Source organism: Felis catus, chromosome C1, assembly GCF_018350175.1.
Source record: "Felis catus isolate Fca126 chromosome C1, F.catus_Fca126_mat1.0, whole genome shotgun sequence".
Taxonomy (NCBI): domain Eukaryota; kingdom Metazoa; phylum Chordata; class Mammalia; order Carnivora; family Felidae; genus Felis; species Felis catus.
The window spans coordinates 219,265,971-219,284,707 of NC_058375.1; the positions used below are offsets into that span (position 1 = coordinate 219,265,971).

An 18,737-nucleotide genomic window follows, 5' to 3' on the forward strand; every position below is an offset into this window, starting at 1 on the left:
CAGCGTGGGGAGTCTGTCACCGGGCTGATTTAAGCTGGGCCAACACGGGGGCCTGGGTCTTCGGCCTCCCCGGGCTTAGTGACACATGGAGTTGGAAAAGGGCAGCAGATCGCTGAGGTCCTGCGGTGAGCCAGGCAGAGGGTCCAAGGCGAGTCTGGGAAGGAGCAGGAAGCCCTGGAAAGCCTGTACCTCGCGGGCAGGACGGGTGGGAAGCAGGCTTCCCTCTTGGCCTCTTTGGTCCCTCACATTTACTTTCTAAGTTTAGAGAACGATATAGAAGGCCAGATCAACTGCCGGCCTTCCCAGAGCAGGGGAAGGGGCGGTCTGGCGGGGTGGGGCTGCGCGAGCCGACTGGGCAGGACCCTTCAGTCACAGGATCAAGAAGCCAGCGGGTGGGTCAGAAACTGCCAACGGCCACCTCTGTGCGAGGGCCTGAACTTCCCAGGCCTCTGCTCCGCTCACTGCTAGGGAAATGATGCCTTGAGCGGCCCGCGGGTTTCCTAACGCGGTGGTCGCGGCCCGCCCGGCGGCCCAGGAGCCGCGGAGGCCCAGCGCTCCGCCGCCCCGAGTTCAACTTCAATAAAAGGGCCCAGCCCGCCCTTGATCACGCGGCTTGCCTGACAGCCCGGCTCAGGCCCGGGCCTAATTGAGCCCGGGTCACCTGGGAATAGGTTCAAAGGCATCAAAGCCGTAAACCACCTCCAGGCCCGGAGCCAGAGCGGCCTGGCGAACAAAGAGCCCCCCGGACCACTTCAAACGCGCCCGCGCGCGGCGTCCAGATGGCGCGGGGCCGGGGTCCGCGGTGTCGCCCGCCGAGGCCGGGCCCCGCGCTCCCGCCGCCCCGCGCCCTCCTGCCCGCAGGCGCCCGGCGCAGGGGAGGCGGCGCAGCTCCCCACACTGCCCTCCGTCCCCACGCCGGCGCGCGAAGCAGAAGGGGAGCGCGGAGGCTGGGACCCCGCGCGAGGGGCCTGACGGTCGCGCCCGCCCCGCACCCGGCATCGCGGGCAGGGCCGAGCAGGTGGGCGCGGTGGGCACCGGGCGCTCCCGCAGAGGCTCGCTGCTGCGGCGCTCCAGTGAGAAAGCACTTAGAAGGAGGGTCTGCAAAGGGCGTCGGGGCCGGGGATCCCCAGAAAGTCAGGGTGGGAAACCACAGCAGACACAAAGCCTGGGCAGAGCCGGCGCGCGTGGCCTGATTCCCGCGGCGCGCGCGAGGCCAGCGGCATCTCCGCGGGCTCCCGGGTGTCCGCACGCCCGTAGTCCGGGCGCCGGGACCCCTGGCCGCGCACGTCCTCCACCCAGGGCTGACGGTGAGGGTCGCCGCGCGGACTCGCGGCGCGCCCGAGGGCGGGGGTTGGGCAGCCAAGGAGAGCGCACAGGCCGGGGCACCCCCGGGGGCTCCCCGCCTGGTCCTCCTCACCTCCTGGGAGCGCCTCTAGGGTAGGACTCGGCTCCCGCGCCCCTCGCGCCCTCGCGCCCTCGCGCCCCCGGGAGATCCCGCAGCCTCGGCGGAGCCGGATCTGTGCGTTAAGCGGCAGACAAAGCGGGTCCGCGATGCCCAGGGCGCCGGGCGGCCGGAGGGTGGTCGGATCCCGGGGTGGGGGCGCGCGCGGCGCGCGAGAGGGCCCGGCCTCCGGGGTGCCCGCCGCGGCCGGGGCCGAAGGGGGAGGCAAAACTGAAAGTGCCGCGCCGGGGGGCGGGGGCGGCCGGCGAAGGCCCCAGAGCTCGTCCTGCCCCCGGCCGCCGCGGCCAATCAGCGCGCCGCCCTCGCTCCTGACAACTATTTAGCAACCCAGCCCGGCTAGAGTTTCCAAAAAAGTTAGAATAACTTCCTCTCCCGGAGACCTCGGTTTTGCACGAGCCGGCCTTGAAATCAGAGCCTTTCCAGCAGCTCCGGGAGCGTGTGCTCGGCGACCGCGGGCTTGGCCAGCGGCGCGCGCTCGGCGCCCGGCGCCCGCCCCCCCCGCCCCCCGCCCCGCGCCCCCCGCCCCCAGCCCCAAGCGCGCCGGGCGGGCGCCATGGAGGAGGGCTCCAGCTCGCCCGTGTCCCCCGTGGACAGCCTGGGCACCAGCGAGGAGGAGCTCGAGAGGCAGCCCAAGCGCTTCGGCCGGAAGCGGCGCTACAGCAAGAAGTCGAGCGAAGATGGCAGCCCGACCCCGGGCAAGCGCGGCAGGAAGGGCAGCCCGAGCGCGCAGTCCTTCGAGGAGCTGCAGAGCCAGCGCATCCTGGCCAACGTGCGCGAGCGCCAGCGCACCCAGTCGCTGAACGAGGCCTTCGCGGCGCTGCGCAAGATCATCCCCACGCTGCCCTCGGACAAGCTCAGCAAGATCCAGACGCTCAAGCTGGCCGCCAGGTACATAGACTTCCTCTACCAGGTCCTGCAGAGCGACGAGATGGACAGTAAGATGGCCAGCTGCAGCTACGTGGCCCACGAGCGCCTCAGCTACGCCTTCTCCGTGTGGCGCATGGAGGGCGCGTGGTCCATGTCGGCCTCCCACTAGCGCCGCGCCACCCACGTCCGGACCCGCGCGCCAGGGTAGGTGCTGCGCGCGCGACCGGCGCCCTCCGCGGCGGGGGTGGGGGGTGGGGGTGGGGCGGGGAGGGGGTGTGGGGGGGCGGGCGGTCCCCGCGGCCCGCGGCCGCGTGCTCGGGGTGCGTGTTGGCTCGCGGCGGCAGATGGGGGTCGGCCGGGAAGCTCCCGGGTCCCAGGGGCACCGTTGCGGCCTCTTGCAGACCTCCCCGCTGGGTGTCAGTCGGCGGTGGGGTGGGGTGGCGGCCGGTGACAGGCGTCCTTCCCCATCCTTGGCGCCTGTGGGGGACTGTCGGGGGGAGAGGGCATCGGAGGAGCCGCGGGCGGGCGGCCGGCAGGGGCGGAGGGACGGGAAGCCTCTGCCCGGTGCGCCCTGCGGGGCCGAGGCCGCGCGGGAGGCTGCCGGAGCCGGGCTGCGCCGGGCGGCGGCTTCGCCCTCTGCCCGCGGAGCCGCGGGGCGCGTTCGTGGTGCGGACGCGCGGCTCTCGCGGACTTCGGGAGCCCGGCCGGCCGGGAGGGGCGCAGAGCCGCGGGCCGGCGGCCAGGCTGTCCCGGGGAGGGCGGGAGAACGCTGTCCTGCGCCGGCGGCTCCGGGGCCGCTGCGGCGGGACAGCCCGGGGCGGCCCTGCCCGGGAGCGCGGGAGACAGGGCCGGGACCAGGGCGCCGAGACCGCAGCGCCTGGGCCGGGGGCGGCCCTGGACGAGGCGGTGGCGAGCGAGGGTGCGGGGGGTCGGAACCCCGTGGCCCGCAGGCAGGTGGAGCCGGGAGCCTCTGGTTCCAGCCTTGAACCTGGAAGAGTCCGGGACGGGGCTCTGCCCGCGCTGCGTCCCGGCCTCGCAGCGTCGCGCGACGGGGCCGGGCTGGGAAGCGGGTTTGCGGGAAGGGACAGGCGGGGCGGACCAGGCCCCGCGCGGGAGGAGGCGGAGGGGACGCAGCCGCCGAGAGCCTTGGAAATTCTGGTTTGCTCCGGAAGAGCGCTCAGGGCGCCCTGCACCGGCTCCCTTTCAGGAGACACCTTGGAAGTCCCTCTAGACCATCTTAACTCCGGAGGCGCCGTCCTTTCCAGAAGGCTCGGTGAGGCCGGTGGGCATCTCCCTTCCAAAGGACCCTCTTGGGCAATGGGAGGGTGCAAGATGTATGGGGGGGGGGAGGGTAGAAATCCTCACTACTTCGTATGCTTTGGTTTCGTGTTCATTGTTCATCTCGCAGTGTTTTTCTAAGTCTCTACTTCACACAGAAGGAATTTAGATTAATCCTGAGCGTGCCCCCGCCCGTGCTCCCAAACATATCTATTTCTTTTTTTTTTATGTGGGTCTCTAATATCTCCAAATGTTTTTGCTGTGGCCACGCAAGGCCGATCCAGCACAGGTGGATTTTTAAAAAGTTCTTATTCTGTGCCACTGAAAATTCTTTTGCTGAAACAGCCCCCTAAGATAACGATTGTTTTGTAGGTTTTTTTAAAAAAGGATTTTTAGTGGAGAATAACACGGGTATCTTCTCCTATCTTTGTCAAAAACAGATGGAAAGTTTCTCAATCACATATTTTTCTAGGGAAGAAAAGTTTGGATTGGCTGGGCAGTAAAATGCTACAGGGGGTTAATACATTAATTCTGGGTTCTGCTGCCTAAATTATGAGCTTCCATTAGCTAATTCCATTTACCCTTTTTACCATCCATAGTTTGCATCACATCTGAAGAAAGGACAGACGAGGAATGTCATCTTTGTTAAACATACATGCGTAGCTTTGTTTAAGGGAAATGTCAACAGAATTATCGTTAAGACTTTCCTCCAGAAAATTATTGAAAGCATATTCCAGGAGATATTACCTTAATGAAAAAATTTAGTAAAATTATTTAAAATTCATTTAAAAATAATTACATTCCTCCAACTTAGAGAATCAGACATAGATCACAAGTAAAGATTATCTAAAAATAAAAGGCAGCACCTGGTTCATTAAAAGTGTTGATTTTTGGGGGGAAAATGCTTAAAATATAGCAGATAACACATTCAGCTAGAGAGCAAATGATCACATGGGGGCCCATGTATTTTTATTTTTACATACTTGGATGTAACAGGCTAATTCTAGTAAACCAGTTTCTTTAGGGAGATAACCACGCTCTACGAGAAGAGAAGGGACACGTGTAAATTTTTGATACACTGATGATTATGGATACACCTTGTTTTCACTTAATCAGACTCGTTAGGCAAGCGTTTTTGTATTTTTTGTTTGTTTTTATCACACTGTGAATAGAAATACAATCATGATTGGTTTGATTTCCTGAAAGTGTTGCTAAATGACATTTGTTATTTATTTGCAACATTTTTAACTGACAGGGTGTTAGTTATCTGTATCAGCAAACAGTTTCTAGACTTTTCAGTAAATCGCGTGTGATTTTAATGTCTTAACATGAGATGCTTTCACATGTGTCCAGATGAACAGCAGCAACCATAAAAAGCCTAAATTGTCCTTTGATATAAAGAGAAGCACAGAAAATGGTGGAGGGCGCAGCTGGTGCTAATATTTACCCTGGCTTTCTTCTTTGGCCTGGTATTTAAACACACAAATACACAATAAATCAGGTGTCTTTGGACGGTCAGCTGGGTTCATCGAATCGGACAAAACTCAAAAGAAACTTTTAGTATTCTCATTAGAAGCGGGGTCAGAGGCACCTGGCTTGGAGGAAGGGGACGAGTAGCAGACATTTTTCCTATTCTCTGCTTTGTCATTAAAGAAAACATCTTCCCTGACTCGTGCAATACGCAGATTTTCAGTAAGTTACTGTACTCAACAAACTACTTTTTATCCCTGCTCCCTGCCCCCCGAGAACTTGTACTCACTTTGCAGAACAGAGTATGACCCTCTCACCATCTGAAAAGTGTGTAAGCCTGTTCCTCCCTCTTGGGCACTTCCTTCTTGGAGGTGTTTGTTAGACTGCTCTATTTGGAATGCTAACCGATCTCAAAATTAATTCCCCGTGGAGAATGTATGTGCAGAATCCCAGGAGAGCGTTTGATTGATCAGAAGAAGTGGACCGAAAGACTGAGCTCCCAGAAATAGAAGTGATGTTTTGTTATAAAATAGCCATCAGTAAGATGCAGTATAGGGAGCTGACCTCCGAGATGTGGGTATTGTCTAAGTATCTGAAGCTCCGCTTTCAACCTTGCCTGATGCATCTGGCCGGAGCGGGGGCTGGTGGGATGGGGCTTTGAGAGTGGCTGCTTGAGGTCGTTTGAAATACAGTATTTTATTGAGGTTTTCTGACAACCCTACTGTTTTCAGACAAGTCTTGAGCCCGAAAGGACGGAGTTTCCATCTTCCCTGTTCCACTCTATTCCGGACGGACATTACAGATGCCAGATTCCCCTAGCCTGGCAAAAAGACCATAACGTAAACTCTCTCTGAGCAGAGCACTATAACTCATAAGTTTAGTTTAAATCTGGGCTTAAAAAAAAAACAAATATTTTAATAAGCCAATTTTAAAGGCTGAACTTTTATGACAGTTTTTAAGCTTAGTATTTATATTAATCTATTCTCACTGGTGTCTTTAAAAACTCCGTGAATGCATGCTGGAATGTCTGTTTATGTATGTGTCTCTTCCTGGGAAAGGATAAATGTGTTGCAGAAAGCAAACCAAATACAAAGTTCTCCACCAGCAAAGAGTTCACGAATGAGGCAATAAAACTCAGAGAAGAGGTGAGTAAGTTACTGTAGCCAAGAAGCAGCCATAAAGGAGAAGGAGAATCTAACCTAAGAGATACAGACAGGATGCATTCAAAAGTAAAGGCCAGATGGAATACTGCAAACAGAAACTCTTTAAAAAGATATTCCGCATGGTCACCTGAGTGTCCACGTGTGATAAAGTTGTATAGAATGAAACGCACACATGCACGCACGCGCAAATGCACGTAAAACTGGTGAGATGTGAGCTAAGTCGTGGAAATTGTATTAGTGTCAATTTCCCGGTTGCGATATTACATTATAGTTTTGCAAGATGTTACTGTTGGGGGAAACTTAAGTAAAGAGTATAAGGGAATTTCTCTGTATTATTTCTTACAACTTCATGTGAATCTACAGTTACCTCAGAATGAAAAGTTTCAAGGAAAGATATTCCACAAGAATTTAAAATTTTTCATATATCCGAACAAGCACATATAGAAGGAATTATTGTGCCTCGTCTTGGGGTAATAAACTAAAAATGTGGTTTGAGCCCATTTTTTTTCTTGATGTCATTTGCCTGTTGTACTTGTTTTCAGAATGTGTAGAATCCCTGTGTGTTTCCAATGTAGAGTTAAAGGCGGTTCCTTGTAATTTTTAGAGTGGAATCCCGGAAAATCTGAGAGGAGAAATACCAATCAATCCTGGTATTTATTCCTATCCTCAGAAACAAAGTATTTTTCAAATAAATTTTATGAAATATTTACCCCAAACGGACCCAGCGTTTGCTTTTAAGATACTAAATCTATACTGACATGCGTGAAACACACACATAATTCTAAAGCCCGCGATTTGTAAAAATTATTCACCAAGAGGTGTAGAGATTAAAGTTTTAGTATTTAGAGCCATACACAGAGGAAGAGGAAAGAGAGAGAGAGAGAGAGAGAGAGAGAGAGAGAGAGAAGGAGAGGGAGAGATCAAACCCTAAACTCAGTCATGGTTGTTTTAAAGTAATATTTGTTTGTTCTAGGAACATATTTTGTGTTTGGTTCAGTGGTAAACCTTCGAACGCAATTTAGTTATATTAAATGTGCCTTAATTTAATGTTTGTTTTGGAATGCGATACAGTGACATTAACGATGTGATTTTCATGCTGATGTAAACTAGGTCACAATGGGATTTTTCTTCAGTGACTACTAAGGGTGGTCTTGCTCTAGGAGACTTGAGTCAGAAACTGGGAAAGCCAGCAGGCAGCCTCATTCCGGCACGAGAGAAACTTCTAATGGTTAATTGAAGATAGGGTCGTTTTGAACCAAAACAGTGTTTTGCCTGCTGCGAATATCGGTATTGCTTTTCGTGCAGCTCGATGGTTCAGAGTAACAGACACCTGCGATTATGTGTACGAAGCCCGTGGTTGAGGGAGCTCAGCGCGTGGGGTCTGTGGACACTTGGTGCTTAGAACCCGGTTTCCCATCCCAGTATGCTTTCTTCTGTTACTTGACTGGGGGCGGGGGGATGGAGAGGACCCGGCTTCTCGTGACCTCCTCTATAGAATCGTAACTTAACTTCTCAACTTCTAAGACCAATACCTTTAAAATTGGCACATCCCCCTCTCTTTCGATCACAGTTTCCCCATCGGTGAAATGAAGGGTAACCCAAAGAGCTTTCAGTTACTGGAAAATACTTTTTCTTTTTAGCTCACATTCGGCCTTTAAAAAAATAGTCATCAGCATCATTGGGGGGGGGGATGGAAATGATAAATTTAGTTATGTTGTCTGGCATTAGATTTGTATGTCCCACTGGTTCGTTTCTGACAGAGTTCACATTTGTTTTTCTGAACGTGGAGATCTGGTGTGTGACTGACTCAGGAAAGATTTGGGCAGAAACCTTGGTTTTCATTAACCCTTTGGTGGTGACCAGACATCAAATCCCAACCCCGTAGCCGAGGTCTGCGGTCCCACCCTGAGACTTTCCCGAGCACCAGACAGGGCCACTCGGCACAGAACAACTTAGGGCAGGTTTTTAGCCTTTTGCTTCGAGGAGGGAGGAATCGGGAAGGGAGACTTTAGCCGGTTTCCTCCTGGAGGAAAAAAAAATGCCCACGTTTTTGTTGTTAATGCTGTTTTACTACTGCTAAGCAAACAAAATGCCACGCTAACTTTTCTCTTACTCTGAGCATGTCTCTTAAGAGATTCAAGAGATCTTTTTTTTTCTTTTCTTTCTTTCTTTTTTTCCCCTGCTTCCGTGGCAAGTGGGGGCTCCAGAAGGGACAGCTTGTAAAATAAACAAACTCCCTAAAAGAAAACACAGGCCCATAGTTTACAGTCTCTGACTCTGTCTACTGCCACGGTGGATTTCTTTGTGTGTTCTACTTTGATTTAACGTTCTGGAAGTCAGAATGCAAGCAGGCAGCGTCTTCCTTCCAACGAGAGCTCTAGAAATAAAAGATCAAACTGCTATTTCCTTTCCTTGATCTCGGTTCTTAAAGTAGATTTGGCTCGTGAAGGGTGTGCAGGGGGATCAGAAACCAAAAGCCACTTGCGTTGTTTGACTTTGCGGGCCCGGGGGTGCAGAGTGCCTGTCAGCCAGAGACGTCTGGCTCAGTGGAAGGACCGAAGGCAGGCTGGCCTGCGGGGTTAGGAGGTCCTGCGCCGACTTCCAGGAGGCTGCGTGGACCGAGAATCCAGTTCTTACGAGACCGCCTGTGAGGTGTCTGTCCTTTCTCTGGGATTTAAACGCCTGATTTACTGCAAATTGGGAAGGAAAGGAGGGAGGGGAAGGCGTGATTTTCTGTCTCCAATTGAGACGTGTTGCCTTCACGTGATTGAGCCCCACAGACCAACAGCATCCTCACCGAAAACGGGTTTTCCCGAATTTAAACCGTTCGCAAACGCGAACCACATAGAAATGGGTCCCTAACTATAATCAAAACTGATTTTCCTCTCTTTTGTGATGTCTGCGTGCGTGGGTGGGAAACCCAGAGAGAAGGATTTGATCCTTTGCACATTTTTTCCTGCCTGGTGAGCACTTCCTCCCCAGCCGTGCCCTTCACCACCCACCCCTACACCCAGCTTTCCTTCTTGTCTTCCTTAGCTGAGGGCTCCTCTGTGTTGTTATTACTGTTATCCCAAGCCCACGTACATTTTCATATTATGATAAGCGATAAAGGGTGAACAGAAAGCCCATCGTCAGGTTCCAGCGACAGCACAACCACAATGGCGAGGAAACACGCCGGGATTGGGCGGTTGTGGGTCTGGGAAGTTTGGTGCAGCTCGTGAACGAGGTCCACCCAGGCCCCCCCGCCCCCGCCCGGGCTCGGTGACTCCCTCTCCTTAATTGCCCATCATTACTATTTCCTAAGAAAGCTGCTCCAGTGATTCCAGAACAGAAGTGTGCCAGAGATCTGGACCCCAGGAAACCTGATGTATCCTGGGTTTTTTTTTTTTTTTTTTTCCTCTCGTGCAGCCTGAGTGGCTTCAGCCACCCCAAACCCCCCGGGGACCGCGTGGTGACCCCATGAGCGCACACTGGTGTTTTGTGGCATCGTCGGTAGGGCCGAGGCGGATCTCCGTGCGCACAGAGCTCATCTCTCGGGGAGTTGCTGAGGTGTGAGGAAGGGTCCACACGGTGAAACGCTCGGAGGGAAGAATTAACTTAAGGCGATTTTGCTGGATGTTCAATCACTGCCAATTCCAAAGCTCCCCTGTGGACTCCCTTTTGAGGACAGGGATCCTCTCTTACTTCAATAAGCACAAAGTGAGGGCCGTGATGTATGTACCTGCTGACTCATCTCAGGATAGCTCTTATGCTGCGTCCACTTTTGTTTAGTGACATTTCAGAAATGGACGCTTTCCTATAATTTCATCGTTGAGCCGTTTGCTCTCCTCGTGGGTCTCCGAAGGCTCCTCACAGGTGAATCCAGGGTCTCACGATGCATTAAAGGGAAAAGGTGACGGGGCGACCGGGCGGGTGGAGGCCCCTTGATGAGAAAACACAAGGCCCGGGCTTGGGTGCCGCGATGCCTCCCCCTGTGCTGCTTGCTGGAGGCACACGGATCACTTCTTCCCTCCGGGCCCCTCGGGAGGGAGCGGAAAATGCTTTATCAGAATAAACACGCTGCCCGCCTTCCCGGAAAAAGGACGCTTCATTCACACCCAGCAAGGCCACCTCAATTCTTCTGCCTCCACGCCCCAGGCAGGAGGCCACCCAGGCCACAGTGACTTTACAAGTGTTTTCGCCTCTGACTTTGCTCCAGGGGGCGTCAGGGAAGTGCCCGGCCACTGGCACCGGCACGACAGTGCCGTGTGCAGATTCTCCGAACGCATCTCTTGTGGTGCACGTTTCTTTTTTGAAAGATGCAGCAAATCCCGTTTGCTGCTCGTTACAGAATGTTCCTTTTTCCAGGCAGCACGAGGGGAAGGGCGAGGCTGGGGTGCCTTTCTGGGTCCCCGGGGCGCCCACCTGCTTTCCCCTGCGCGATCCTGCACGACAGGAACCAATAACCCGCGCACCGGGAGGGCTTTCCAGCGCCCGTGGCTCCGTGTAACCAGCGTGACTCTCCACGGTGCGTTTTGCGATTTATTGAAGTCACTGTTCCCAGAAGACACCGTATGGAATACTTTCCCTTAGTATAAACTCCTCCTGCGTGGCATTTTCCTGTTTGGGGAAATTTTAATTAGGCGGAAACCACAGTCTGTGGCCTCTGTAGGAGCCGGCTGGGCCCCCGAGTTAATCTGTTGGGCAAACCCATTGTCTTGGGTCTAGGGGATCAACGAGACTTTCCCGAAGCTGAACGTGGGGTGGGGGACACTCCCGCTCTCAGCCCGCGGTTGCGCGTGGCCTGGGTAAGGCGTCGCCTCTCCGGGACTCAGTTTCCCTCTGTGTGAATGAGGGAGTGAGTTTCTGATGCCCTGCAGCTGTCAGTATTCTGTGAGTCAGTGTGACCAGGCCACCCCCCGCTGGCTGTACGCCCCCCCGAAATCGAAAGCAGGGTCTCCACCGAAAAACGCGCGCGTGTGTGCTCATTGTAGCGCTGCTCGCGAGAGCCGCAAGGTGAAAATAGTACGGGCGTCTGCCGGCTGCGGGGTCAGTAAAATGCGGGCTGGCCCCACGGTGGGATGTTGTTCAGCCGTAAGAAGGAGCGAGACTCCGGCACCTGCTGTAACACGGACGGACCCTGGAAACGCGACGCTGAGTCTCAGTCACGCGCAGGAGACCGAATGTGGTAGGATTCCATCTGGACGAAAGATCCGGAAGAGGCCAAAGTGCATCTGTGGCTTCCAGGGCCCGGAGGAGGGGGCCTGGGACAGAATTGCTTAACGGGTGTGGGATTTCTGTTCGGGGTGATGAAAAAGTTCTAGAAATAGATAGTGATGATGCTTGCATAACAGCGTGAGGGCTGCGCGCTTACTTCCGCTGGACTTTATACTTTAAAATGGTCAAAACGATAAATGTCAATTATGTGTATTTTACACAAAATACACATAATATCCTGTGACCCAAAATATCCTGTGACACAGACCGTGGGTCTCTCTGGTAACAAGTAGGACTGAGGCGGGGCCGACGGGGGGGAGGTGTTAAACCTGCAGCTTCTCACCCCTTTCCAGAGGCGCGATTCGGTTTATCCACGTGATTCTGTGCTTACCGCATTATCCTTCCCTTCAAGTTATCCCTGCCTGAAAATGTTTCTCTTTCTCTTTGGAAATCTATTTCCTAATGTGGTCCTAAAAAAAAAAAAAAAAAAATACGTCCAAGAACTCTGATCACACACTTGACATTTCGTTGCCCACCCTTTGGTTTTGGTGGCCCGTCAGTTACCTCTCTGGAAGCCCCTCCGTGGACTGAGTCTTCTCACGCTTTTGGGGGTGACGGATGGGGAAGGGGTGGCCCCAGCTTGTGCGTCGTTTGCAGTGCACCCAGCCGAAAACGGGGCATTTTCCCCATGTGTAGTGGGGCGGGGGGGGGGGGCGGTCCATGGACATTTTGACCCATCCAGCAGTGGTCTCCCCAAAACCCCGGGCCTGGCGGTGGGTCAGACCATTTCAGGCTCAGAGAGACCCTGGAGAGGTCGATGCTGCCACCAGGGACATGATGATTCCTGAAAAGCGGGGCCTGCGGCTCAGGGCTGCTCCTCTCAGCGAATCCCTCTCCCCCCCGGGGCTGGGAATAGAACAAAGGGCGGTGCGTGTGCTCTTGGGCTGTCCCCAGAGACGGTGCAGGCAGGACGGTGGCACGAGGTCATTCCGGCCAATGGGGCGGTGTTTCCTCTCCTTCCTCCCCTGATCCGTCCACCTTGCTGTGTCTCCTGAGCCTCCTGTGCCCTCGGGACCCACGCCGGAGGGAGGGGGCGGCACAGTGGCTTTCCTGGGGCTTCCGTGGCCACGATCCAGCTCTGTTTCTTTTTTAAACACTCTCACCTTCATGGTGTTGCACAGTCAGCACTTTGAGACACTCACAGAAACCACGAAGATCGTGTTGGGCTCATGGATTGTTAGCGTCTAGGGAATCCAGGCAGAAGGGCTCAGAACTGGGAGCAGGTCCCAGAGAACCTTCCCAGGAGAGTGGGGTTGCCCAGAGCAAAGAACGGCGCTGTCTGTCCATTCCCGGTCCCCTGCCCCACTAGAGGGACGGCCACCAGGGAGGGAGGGAGAGAGACAGAGAGTCCCCACGTGCTGACAAGGAGGGCTCCAGGGAGAGACAGCAGGAGGGGACCTGGTTGTCCGCACCCCTGGTTGTGCACCTGTCCTGCCGGGAGCCTGGGTCACCTCGAGCCGGCACATGTTATGTCGGGGCCCCCATCCGTCAGCCCCGCGTGGGTTCCCGGCCGCAGAGGGGCCACACTCTGATCTGTCAGCGGGTTATGCACACTCGCCGTGCACCCAGACCCTCTGCTCTCCTCTCTCCTGCTTCCAAGTACCTGAACAGGAGCCTCAGGCATATCCACATGCACTGCGAGCCTCGGGACACTGGGGCCCGCACTCCAGTCAGGGTAGGGCACAAAGCAGGGGTCTCTGGCCCTTGATTGTGCAGTTGGTTTTCAGACATACCATCCAGGTGACGTGAACCAAATTTGGTGCCCCTGGGTGAGCAACACACAGACTGCCCCCTCTCTCCCACTCACCTGCCCTTCTTACTGTCCCCAAAGCAGGTCAGGCCTCGGTGTCCCGATGTCCACCCACTCAGCTAACTCCCTGGCCGCATCTGCTGTCGAAGCTAATAGAAAATCAGGCTTCCTGGTGAGCCCAAGGGGATGCATTCACTTTACCCCATCGAAGCCCCATGCTTCGTGCGGCACCCATCACCTGCAGCGTGTGGCCACAGACGGAGTGCGGTGGGGACACCCAGGTCGCTGTCCCACAGAAGCCAACAGTGAACATTCAGGGGACCTAAGTGACACTCACTAATGGGGACCCCTCACGGCCTCTGCTTCCTGAAGCTGATCGTTCCAAGTGTGGCAAAGCGCAAGATACGAAGGAAAAAATAACCGACTGAATTAAAATTTGAAATTTTATATATCAAAAAACTACGACAATCAGAAACTTTTCATGAGCCAGGAAGGAAGTACTTACCAATGTATGGTACAGTGAATCTTACTAGACAAAGAGCCCTTAAAAATCCAAAAGAAAATGGGGCACCTGGGTGGCTCAGTCCATTAAGTGTCTGGCTCTTGATTCTGGCTCAGGTCATGATCTCACAATTCGTGGGATAGAGCCCCACGTTGGGCTCTGTGCTGGCCCGCTTGGGATTCTCTCTCTCTGCCTCTCTCTCTGCCCCTGCCTCACTCGTGCTCGCTCACTCACTCTCTCTAAGTAAGTAAATAAATAAACTTAAAAAGAACCAGTGGAAAATAAGGGTCATAATACGAATTTACAAAAGAAGTTCAGTTGTCCAGTCAACATATGACAAGGGTTGAACTTCAGCGATAATCCAAGAAATGGAAAGTAAGCAGGAGGATACCATTTTTTAATTACATCGGAAAGATGAGAACCCTCAGTATTAAGGAAAGCGTGAGGAACCAGGCCATCTCGTCTCTGACAGTGAGAAGGTAAATTGTAAAATCTTTGCGAAGAGATTTCGACAATGGATAAGAGAAGATTTAACATTTGGAAATGCCCTTTGAGACAAGCAAGGCCAGTTTTGGGCATTATCCTGAGCGAACGATGGTCGAATCTGACCAGCAACAAAGAGATTCCTATCAGCTTTGCTAATATTAGTGAGATCCTTCAAATGTCCTGGGAAAAGGGTGAATAAATTGTGGTTCATCCATCCACTGAAACACCACGCGGCCAGAAAACTGTGTCTTGTAGGCAAATACTTGGTCATCGAGGGAGATGGCCCCCCAGTGGAGCAGATCCTCTGACCCCAGGTTGCAGAATCAGAGTGTGCGTTTGCATGGGTGCATCTGTCACAAGAGCGAATGCCTCTCGGCCAAAGCGGGAGTCAGAGATCTTCCTCTCCTTATTATTCTCATTGGCTTTCCTTCTTTCCCAAATTTTCTGCAAATGCCAGGGTCTTACTCCAAGAAAACGGCGCTTTTTAAAGGCAGCGTCGAGGGTGTGCACAAGCGAGTCGTTGGTCTGGACTCTGCTGACCCCTCCCCTGCGTGCCCATCGCAAAGCCCCGCTCCTGAGGGACCAGCCTCTTGTTACCCTCGCTGGGCCCTCCTCGTTTGGTGCCACCTGAAGTCACGTAAGAAAAAATAATTATTTTTCTGTCTTCTGCAACCCTCGGCTCAAGACCCTGACCGTTATGTTTATGCCGTGCCTTTAATGGTAGTTTAATTTGATACACCTTTCCAGAACGTATGAATATGGCCCAGCCTGACTCCCTGGAGGAACCTGCAGGTTTGTTTGGGGCAGCAGGGCTGTGTATGGGTTTCCTGTGATGACAGGAATTCGGGAATTCGCTTGTCCTTGTCCTTGCCCCCCAGTGGCACCCCCCCATTTGCTAACAACACCCTCACTTGTCTTTATTTTGTAAACTCGTCTCCATGTATTTGGGGATGTATGTTCTTAATCACAAACCACTTCAGATGTGTAGAAGTGAGTGGAAGAAATACAACGAACTCATGGACTGTTCTCCTAACCCAAACTGGGAGGAGAAATACGACAGAAGCCCCCTTACCTTCTGGAGGCGTTTGTACTCACTGATGATCGGAATGAGAAGTTAAAACCACTCCCCCCTAGCCCCTGGCCTTCTGTGGTGGCCCGTGAGCACTCGGGACTGGAGGGGACACCGGTGGGCCAGGGCGTTCATCCCCCCACCAGCAGGCCCGGGTGTGCAGAGCCCTGCCGGCCCCTAGTGCCTGAATCACACCTCCACCTCCCTGGGGACCTGACACCAGCCGCGGGTCCCCAGGCACAGCCCCCGGGCTCCTAGTTTCACGTTCCCCTTCGGATCCTCAGCCATAATCTAATTTGCACTAGGCCTGCCTTCTCTCACCCCTGGGCTGCGCTTGAGGCATACTTCTGGCAAGTTCTGGGACCACACTTGCCAGATGACCAAACCCTCTTCAGAAACATGACTGAAATATTTGTAAGTTTCCATCGCGGCCGGTGAAGCGGCCCGAGGCTCGGGGAGGGAGAGCCCCGCGCGTGTGCGTGCTCCAGGTTGTCTCCTGTCCGCACACCCGTCCACACGCCGTGGCTGCCAAGCCAGCCGTGCGTTAATCCTCAACCCGAAACCACAGATACCTTCTGCTGTCGCGACACAGAGAAACCGGGAGGTTAACGGCCGGGTTGGTCCCCGCCGTGGGCCTCCTGCCTGAATCAGAGCCGACCGTGGAGCAAAGCGGGTGACTCAGAGCCGTGGCTTTCTGTCTTCTGGCTGTTCAAGTAAACAGCAGGGAGGCTTGAATGGGAGGCCAGGAGCGCAGGGCAGAGGCGGCTCCCGGCTCCTGAGGGCGGGCGTGGGCAGAGTGGGCGTGGGCACACGCTCGTGGGACTGGAGTGGAGGCTGGTGCCCATGGGGCCACGGCAGGGCCCAGAGGGGTCGGGGGGGGGGGTATGTGGTGAGTGCAGGCCTTGGGTGCTCAGAGATGCCAGGCCAGGGTCCACCCTGGCCCGGGGTCCATGTTGCGCTCCACCCCCCCTCAGAAATGCCTGTTGGGGACATTCCTGCACAAAGTTGCCCTTCAGTAAGCTCCTGTGCCCTCAGGAAGGCGGTCCTTGGGATTTCCCAACTCCTTTGGGACCCTCTGTAAGGTGGAGAGTGTCAGGCATGCACCAGGGCCTGGCCTCAGGATCTGGGAGGGGGGAAAGGCTGGGGGCTCTGGAAAACTCACAGGGTGTAGCTGGGGTGACCTAGATTCAGGGGGGACCGGGTGGTCTCGCCCAACCCAGACCTGGCTGCAGAGGGGTCTTAGGAGCTCCCGTGTCCCGCTCCAGACTGGCAGCGGGGGTAAGCGACTATGGCAGAAGCACTCCGCCCCGCAGGGGTGCGCAGAGCAGAGCAGACGGGCAGAGACGCTGAGTGCCCACAGCTGAGGCTCTGGCCCACCCCACCCCCTGACCACAGCACTTGGCCCGTAGTGTTATTTTAATCCTAAAAACAACCCAGTCCGGTTGGGTCTCTAACTGCCACTCCCCAGGTGGGAAAACTGAGGGGCTTTGGTGGCTCAGCTAAGGGCACCCAGCCAGCAGCGGGCAGAGGCAGGAATTGAACCGAGGCCGTCTGGGCCTTCAGCAGACTGTCTAGGAGCGAAGATTTCCCTTCTATGTCAAATATGGCCCAGCTCCTGCTCTGGGGCCGTGCTGTTCCTTTGGGCGTCTCTGGCTCAGCCAAGGTGGTTGGTGGTCCCCAAATGTAGCAGGGCGGTTCCTCGGAGAGAGAGGGGAGAGGCCCCGCCCAGCATATGTGGCATTTCCTAGGCCCTTGGCCTCTGCTCGTGGGCAGCCCAGCCAGCTCATGCTGCCGGTGGGGGCTGACCTCGCCCCCCGCGCCGCCCCCCGCACCTGTGCAGCTTGCTGTTGGTAGGACTCGGTGAGGCAGGCCGGGTGCTGTTCAGCCTGGACAGCGGGGTCCCCGGGGCCAGAAATGGGCAGGTTGCCCCTCTCCTCTCCCGGGCATCTCTTGGCTCTTCATGCCCAGCGATTAAACCTTTGAACTTGCAGGGCCAGGGAAGAAGGGGAACCTCGGGGTCTGTACTATTAAGACTTTGCTGGTTTGGAGCTTCTTTTCCTGCTAGGAGGCCGCGAACCTTCTTCCAGCTTAAAGAAACCACACCCCCTTTACAAATACGTGGCGAAAGGAAGGACGCAGATTCAGTGTTCTTGGTCACCCCCCCCCACACCCCGTCTGTATTACGCCGGTGAGTGATTGCCTGTGATTCCCGATAGTGGAACATCTCCCGTCCCTCCGTGCTGTGAATTGCAATTTATTAATATTTTACTATGACTTGACTTTTTCAGAGCAGTGTAATTTTGTTCACAGCAGAATGGTGGGAAAGTAGGGAGATTTCCTGCGCCCCACCCCCCACCTGCACACAGGCACGCCCTGTCCTGTTAGCAGCACCCCACCAGAGGTGGGGGGTACACGTGTGACGGGGGATGAGCCCACACAGACGCGTCTCGGTCACCCAGAGTCCACAGTGCACACGAGGGCTCACTCCTGGTGGTGCGCACTCTGTGGTCGTGGACAAACGTGTAGCGACACGGAGCCATCGCTGTGCTGTCGTAGAGTCCCTTCGCTGCCCCAAGAATCTCTGCGCCTCCCCTGCTCCTCCCCTTCTCCCCCCCACCCCCGACCCCTGGCCACCACTGACCTTTTCACTGTCTCTGTAGTTTGCCTTTTCCAGAAGATCCCGTAGTTGGAGTCACGCAGCCTGCAGGCTTTCCAGACTGGCTTCTCTCACTTGATAACACGTGTTTCCGGTTCCTTCATGGCCTCTCGTGGCTCGGTGGCGCATTTCTTCCTAGCATCGTCCGGGTGCGCCACCGTCCGTGCGTCCAGCTACCGAAGGGTACCCTGGGTGCTTCCAAGTTTTCGCGGTCATGAATAAAGCTGCCAGAAGCATCCGCGTGCCGGTTTCTGCGTGGATATAAGCGTGCAACTCCTGTGGGTACCTGCTAAAGAGTGCACGCGCTGGAGTGCATGGCGAGAGTGTTTCCTTCGGTGAGAAACGTCAGGCTGCCTTCCACGTGCGGTCCCGGGTGCGTCCCTCCTGGAGCCCTCGCCCCACACCCTCGCCGGCAGCCGGTCCTGTCGGCGTTCCGGGTACGGGCTCTCCCGACAGGTGTGCGGTGCCTTCTCTACACCAGCAGCTAGTGGCCCCTTCCCAGGCCACGTCTGATTTAACCACATAAGCTGTTGGTGGAACACGTGCATCACGTGCCCCTCATGGTGTGTGGCACCCTGGGCCGTGTCGAATGCCGGCTCCTTTATGCCAGCCCCACCGTGGGGCTGCCCCGGTCCCTTGGTGGCTGCGGGCCCTGCTCTTCTGACCCCAGGCATCCTCCAGATGAGCTCCCCAGGGCGGGGAAGGGGTCTCGCCCTTTCGCAGCACACCCAGCACTGCAGCAGGGACCGGCAGGGGGCAGGGGTCCAAAGGAGGGGCA

General features: G+C 55.4%; 1 protein-coding gene across 4 annotated transcripts in view; it reads left to right on the forward strand.

The window, feature by feature from the left end:
• Nucleotides 1–1,825: 1,825 nt before the first annotated feature.
• TWIST2 (twist family bHLH transcription factor 2) overlaps nucleotides 1,826–18,737 on the forward strand; it is a 77,051-nt gene continuing 60,139 nt past the window's right edge. For 2 of the 4 annotated variants that reach the window (XM_045034697.1, XM_045034695.1), the window contains exon 1: nucleotides 1,826–2,533. In XM_045034697.1, coding sequence (XP_044890632.1) covers nucleotides 2,016–2,498 — 483 coding nt within the window. In that variant the 5' untranslated portion in view covers nucleotides 1,826–2,015 and the 3' untranslated portion in view covers nucleotides 2,499–2,533. The remainder of the gene's footprint in view (nucleotides 2,534–18,737) is intronic. The other 2 variants (XM_023259936.2, XM_023259935.2) reach the window with 2 other exon arrangements.